At 38.8% G+C, this 7,133-nt stretch overlaps 1 protein-coding gene across 1 annotated transcript in view; it reads right to left on the bottom strand.

The window, feature by feature from the left end:
• The window catches only part of IL5RA (interleukin 5 receptor subunit alpha), a 33,082-nt gene extending 27,489 nt beyond the window's left edge, over positions 1–5,593 (bottom strand). Inside the window, exons 1-2 of the mRNA XM_060021503.1 lie at positions 5,394–5,593; positions 1,121–1,205 (exon numbers count right to left, since the gene is read on the bottom strand). Of these exons, the coding sequence (XP_059877486.1) occupies positions 1,121–1,193 (73 nt within the window). The 5' untranslated portion in view covers positions 1,194–1,205; positions 5,394–5,593. The remainder of the gene's footprint in view (positions 1–1,120; positions 1,206–5,393) is intronic.
• Positions 5,594–7,133: the final 1,540 nt, after the last annotated feature.

Below are 7,133 nucleotides of genomic sequence, written 5' to 3' on the forward strand. Positions count from 1 at the left end.
ATTATAAGTGTACTCACATATTTGCATGTGTACTGGTTCATGATGTTAAAAGGATTTATTTCTTATTACGATTCAAGGTCAAAAAAACTTGTGAGCAAAATTACTCAAATAGGCATTTATAGAAAGAAAAGTGTTCTCTTCCCCCCGTTAATGAACTGCTCTCTAATGTTGCCTTGAAAATAAAAGCTTTCACAAAATAAAAGTTTTCATTTAAATTACAAAATCAATGCCTATTCTTTTTAGAAACCTTGGAAAGCACAAATGCTCAAAAAAGAAAAGAAAAATTTACCCACGCTTCTATCACCGAGAGTGACATTAACATGTGATACATTCATTATCTTTTTTCTTGGGTATGTGTTTATACAACTTTATAATTTTGGCTAAAATTACAATATTGTACAATTATGAAACCTCCTTTACTACATGTGAGGATGTTTCCACTGACCTTTAATATTCAGTAGTCTTCCCTGACTCTGCCTCCACACCTGCCACATACAGTATTCTGAGGCTCTGTCTGTACTGCACTGCCCATTACAGTAGCCACTGGCCACATGTGGCTATTTTATTTAAATAAAATCAAATGTTCATTGTCTTCATTGCATGAGCCATATTTCAAGTGCTCAATAGTCACTTATCACTGGACAGTGCAGATACAGAACATTGTCATGGCCATAGCAAGGTCTCTTAGACAGTGCTGATGGGGGAACCACGTGGCAGTTCTTCTTTTCTTAAACCCATTGATGAACAAGTTTCTGAAGCAATCCTACTAGAAGCTTCTTATTCTTTGGTTGTGAGGACTTGGAACCATTCCCTTGCCTGGGAAGACGTTTCAAATACGGCCATCAGCTGCAGCTTTATTCTGAGTGCCCGTTTACGCACACTTGGAATATGAAGTGTGGGTAAACTGCAGCGTAAAATGTGCATCTCAGCCGACGTTGCTTTCTTAAAATAGAGCATGTTTAAAGAGTTTGTATTCTGATAAGAATAAATGTTCCATCCCTTTTTAAAAAATCATAATTTCCTAATTAATTATTATTTAGGAGAAAATAATGCTATCCTTTTTGTAATGTACTTTTTCTCAGAAAAATAAATACTATTGAATTTAATAGACGGTGCTTACATTTTTTATCAGGAAGTAAGTCTACTTGCAGTATCACTGTGGCCCCCAAAAGAATCAGTGATGCAGGTGCCATGATGATGACATCCTACAGAAAACAGAGACAAAAATCCAAATTGCCACCTGTTGCCATTTTAAAGAAAAACTGGCAGCTCATTTCTAAAGAAAAATGTAGTCATTTTGCCATTTAACGAACATTTATGACCTTTCTGTTACGTGTTAGAAATACCAATATGAAGAAATCTTGGGCTTTGTCTTGCCAGTGTGGATCCGTAATCTGAGAGGCAGAATGAAGTGTAACTCGATAATTGTAATTCCAGTCTAAAAGCTGCTCCCATAAAGATGTTTATGGGGCACAGTAGGAGCAAAGGGACTTCTGAATTGAGTCCTAAAGGATGAACTAGAGTTCTTGACACACACACACAAGTGAGCACAGGCATCTCTGGTGGCCTTGCACACAGCCATGCGAAGCCGGAAGAGAAGAAAGAAAATAAGAGAGGATTGCTATTCAGCGGGAGACCAGAGCAGATCTTTGAACAGTAAAAGTTCTAGGCAGAGTTAATCAAATTGAAAGTAAATACCATTGCCAGTTTCATTAATAAGTATTTAAATATGAGCCAACATGACAAGAAACTTAAATCTAAAACAATTTTAATGTGGGAAAGAGAAAATTTGTATCACAAACCTAGAATGTGTGTGGTACTTTGAACTGTGAAGAGGCTGAATTTTTTGATGAAGCCAGAAAGGAACAGGCTATAAAAGAAAATGAAGACGTAATTAATAGGCCTGGAGAAGATAAAAACAATATTTCTATTTATTTGAAATAAGCATACAATGAAAAGGAATCTCGAGTAGAAAAGTTAGCATAACTCAAGTGTGGCCATCTGAAAAAGTGGTTAGGTCATTTCAGCAACTTTTTTTTACATGTGAAAGAAAAGAGTGGAGGATCTCTTGTTGGGAACTGTAGATTAGAAATCTTGAGTGTTTCCTCCAAAAATTTCGAAAGGCATTTTTCATATGAACTTAAAGAACAAAAGTAACATTCCACCTGCTGTGTGCTGCCCTCGCTTTTACAAAGCATTTCTTCCTGTTCTCTCTCATGAGCTACCTCCCATGCCTCCCCACCAGTGAAATGGTGTGTGGTTATTATCCAGTTTACAAGGGTGAAAAGGTGTCTAACAAGTTAAATAATTTGCCAAAAATCTCGTGTCTGGTAAATCATGGAACGTAGACCCAATCTCAGATCTTCCAACCATAAAACCTTTGTTCTGTACTAATTTAAATGACATGATTTTCAATTTAAAGATGTATTTAAATGGTTTGGTGTTTTCCAAACATAATTCTGGTAGAACCACAGAAGATAGAACTTGGCTAAATGGATACGTTCAGGAAGTACAGAAACCACGCTTTCTTCACTTTTACAACTTAACTTACTGTTATCACTGTTTAACTTGCTAATGAAATTAGTAAAATGTCACAACATAGAAAACAGAAACAGCATACAAAGCATTTAACTCCTTTTTCAAACAAACTTAAGTATTACTAATCAGAGTTATGCCGCTTTTGATAAAAATAATCCTGTTTCTTTCTTTCTGATGATTTCACACCATGTAGAAAAAGAATTTTTAAAACAACAGTGACAATAAAAGCAAGTATTCTTGTATTTTTAAAGGTTTCAATAAGTAAGAATGTTAAGGAATTAAAGGGAAGCATTAGTAATTTACTAAACCTGAGAAGCAAAAATAAAAAATCGTTAACAAACAACAAAGATAGCTTCCTCTTCAAGTTTAGAAGCTGATGTCTTTGAAATGTCAGCATTTACGGAAATAATATCACATATGTTCTAACTTTGCAGTAATCGTCATTAACAGGAAGAATTCTAGGTCAGAAAAAACTGTAACATTGATATTCCTGAGTGACTTTTACTGCCTGGCAGAGTAAGTAGTAAGTTATAACCATACTTGTAAAAATAATAAATGTCTATCCTTTGCAGTTAAATTGTTGAAGTAATAAACTATTGAATGTCTCAGTGGGGAGATAATTGAATATTTTACACAACCAAGCAGTCTCCCCTAGAATTTGCTGTGTGTTCTGCTTTTATAGCTGTTGAATATAGAATTATTTTTCAAATTTTCATTTGATCAGTCAAAAATTTTTCAATGATTAATTTTTTGGCCATAAAACAGCCATACACTATTTTTCCCCATCTTATTGTGATATTTTCTCTTAAACAGGATGATAACTTTGACCGAAAAATGGTTGTCTTATAGGCAACATGAGATAGTCAAGTGGGAGTATAAATTTTACCAAGAATGACAATTTTTTGTGGACCAGATAAATTCCATACAAGGCTGGGTATTACTGGAGTTTTGACAATTGATCCCGTATTTTCTATAATTCTGTTTGCTCTGCTTGTTCCCTGAAAACACCTTCAGCCTTTGCTCATGTCGCCTTAATATTTCTGGTTCCAGGCATAGCAATCACCTTTACTGGAAAAACAGCTTGAATCTCTTGGGGTCATCTCTTTAATCCAAAGATATACTGCTATATAGATGTCAACTGGGTAATATTTCATTGTGCAATAGGCTATTTCGCTACCTTAAAAATATATCAGAATGACATGTTCAATTCATTCTTTTCATGGCTACCAATTAAAATCCAGCAGAAAACCATTACATTGTTAAAATAAGATTCAAATTCAGCAGAATGCAGCAAACATGGGTTTCCAGGCTTCCCTGGTGGCACAGTGGTTGAGAGTCCGCCTGCCGATGCAGGGGACACGGGTTCGTGCCCTGGTCTGGGAAGATCCCACATGCCGCAGAGCGGCTGCGCCTGTGAGCCATGGCCGCTGAGCCTGCACGTCCGGAGCCTGTGCTCCGCAATGGGAGAGGCCACAACAGTGAGAGCCCCGCGTACCGCAAAAAACAAAAAAAAACATGTGTTTCCTACTTACGATTGTCAGAAATGTACGCTCAGGCTTCCCTGGTGGTGCAGGGGTTAAGAATCCACCTGCCAATGCAGGGGACACGGGTTTGAGCCCTGGCCCGGGAAGATTCCACGTGCTGTGGAGCAACTAAGCCCGTGCATCACAACTACTGAGCCTGCGCTCTAGAGCCCATGAGCCACAACTACTGAGCCTGTGAACCACAACTACTGAGCCTGCAGGCCACAACTACCGAAGCCCTCGCACCTAGAGCCTGTGCTCCACAACAAGAGAAGCCCCTGCAGTGAGAAGCCCGCGCACCACAAAGAAGAGTAGCCCTGCTCCCCACAACTAGAGAAAGCCCACGTGCAGCAACGAAGACCCAATGCAGCCAAAAAAAGAAAAGAAAAAAAAAAAAAAAACACTCAGTGTCTTAGAGAGTCCATGGGCTACCTGTTCGTGTGACATTTCACTGAGTCAATCTAAAATTTCTCGAGCGCTCTCTGACAATCTGGCTTCTAGTAGGTGTTATATTCTTTGAAATTTAGAGGAAACCAGAGCACCATCTCTTGCACTACAGGTGTTTCTAGAAAGTTGGGTGAAGTCCTGACAATTGGCAACAAATTTCCCCAGTGTTCCTGAGAATTCGTCAGATTCTACTGAAGTTCAGACAATATTTTCCCCACTCTCTTTCCCACATATTTTGCTGCCCCGGTACATTTGTTTTTTATAACCAAAGTTGAATTTACCCCTTTTAAAGAAACTTTTTGAGTCAACTGTGGTGACAGTGAACTCAAACTCAATCTCAGTGAACAGAAATTGAAAAGCAACTGAGAGGATTCATGGTCTGTTAAGCCCTTAAAAGTAGAGTTTACTTTTTACTTCGTCTTTTCTTTTTTCCTTTTTTTTCCTGTACAGTGTAATCAGCAATAAAACCTATCTCTTGGGGGATGAAGAATAAATAAATAACCCAAGGTGTAAAATGCAAATGACATGTTTAGGTAGGTAGCTAGGTATGTTGCCTTACCCCCAAATGAGAAATCTACACATTCCTAAAAATACAAGTGGGTAACAAGGGCCATATATAAGGCAGGCAACTTTTTTTTTTTTCCTGCTATGGAACTTCTGATTAATTTTCTGAAACAGTCCTAAAATGTAACTCAGGGATTCAGATTGTTGCCACAGTCATAAACACTTGTTAGCCAAGGCAGAAAAGGTGCTGCCACCCTGAGTATTTGGAAACTGCTGGCAGAAGGAGTTTGCTGCAAATCTCCGAGAGGTTGGATGTCTTCTAGCGAATTGCACGTGGTGCACTGTCATCCCACATCCACGCGTTCCCTTCCCCAGACTCACCCCCTTTCCTGGGCTTAGCTGTCTCCTGCGGTCCTCCTGTTTCCCACGACTGTACTCAGTAGCAGAAAGCCAGGACCACGTCCATCAGCCCCTAGCACAGTGTCAGGTGCAGGGCAGGTGCTGCACATGCCTGGTCCTATAAAGAGTAAAGGCAAATTAACACACAACCCTTAACATGTCAAGCCCTTTACGGTAAAACCTAGCATAGGGACAAGTTAGATGAGAGCACGGCAGGCTGGGAACATATAACAAGCCTGGTCTGTTTGGGGGAGGTGTGATACTTTTGGTAACTTGCCTAAAAATTTCCCCAAGCAGCATTTCAAGTAGTGAAAACAAATGAGGTGATTTGCATTCCAAAACTTTATTATGTTTGAAATGCAAACTTTGAACAAATAGCTACATACATTAACATATTTTTCAATAACTATGAAAGAGGGCATACCCTTTCACAAGAAGTAGAAGCTGTACCAGGTAATGGAATTTTCGGCCTGATAATTCATTAAATTGGGTATCAAATACAGTAATCAATATGGCTACAAAAGCAGTCATTTTACATGTGTTGATGAATTTTAGGCTAATAGATTAATAAGAGATTCAGATTTTTCTTTGTCTTCCTTTCTCCTTTTTTTCTTCATTCCATCCATTTCTTCTGTATACATGGAGATATGTTTACATTGCTTTGGGTGAAAATTGAATTACTGAACATAAAACCAAGTGAGATATTTCAGCAAGTTTTTGTACATTTTATATAAAATCAAACGATTTTGAAAAAATTGTTTGAAAATCCTAGAATCCCCTGAAGATACAAAAAACAGAATGCCTTCTGTTAGAGGCAATGCAATCATCTCCTTCTTTGTTGTTGTTTCTTAATTTGTAGCCTTCTCAATTAACTGAAACTTCCTCACAATATTGAGCTATTTTATTATATCCTGTACCCTATTTTCTAAATTCACATATTCCCTCAGAAATCTTGGCAGAATGCATGTTCTCATTTTAATCACTAAAGTATCTGCAACGGTGGGAAACAAACCTCTTACACAAACATCAACAAAAACTGTAGGTGTTATTTTAATGTGACTCACCTTCGCACGGATTTGCACACCTCAGTTACTTAGCCAACACACAGGAATAGAACGCTACACCCAGAGTCTATATGACCTGCCTGATACCATGTCCATAGCACCAGTATTAGTTCTGTCCCTGCTAGTAATAGAGTTTCAAGGGGTTTTGTTTTCCCCTTTATTTAAAAGTTGGCCGTATATTTATAAATCATTCTCTGTCACTTTTCCTATCCCCCCTCCGCCCCCACCGTGTAATGAAATCATTAGGAGGTGGAGCCCAGGGTATTATTAGAGAGAAAGAGACATTTGCTCACTCGGAGGTGAATCAGCCTTGGATCCCCACTTACTGAGAAGTGCAGTGCCATGTCATCAGAAGCAGCCGCAGGGCATTGAAAATGAACCTTATCTCTGGGTGCACTTTTTGACTTAGAGACGGATCTCCTTCACTGTTTCATCATCGCAGCTGTAATGGTTAAAAACTCACAGCCAGTTTCCTTGAGGATGGGATGGCAGCAGGGCTACTCTAAGCAAATATTCAGGAGCATTTGTGAGCGGGCAGTTCTGGACGAGCCTTAACCGAAACTCCCAAGCACTAAGCTGCTGCCAAGTGAGGGATCTCTCTGGTCCTGATAGCCACTATCTGATAACTGTCTCATCTGCATTTTCATTCTCTTTCAAG

This window comes from Delphinus delphis, chromosome 10 (assembly GCF_949987515.2).
Source record: "Delphinus delphis chromosome 10, mDelDel1.2, whole genome shotgun sequence".
Lineage (NCBI taxonomy): Eukaryota > Metazoa > Chordata > Mammalia > Artiodactyla > Delphinidae > Delphinus > Delphinus delphis.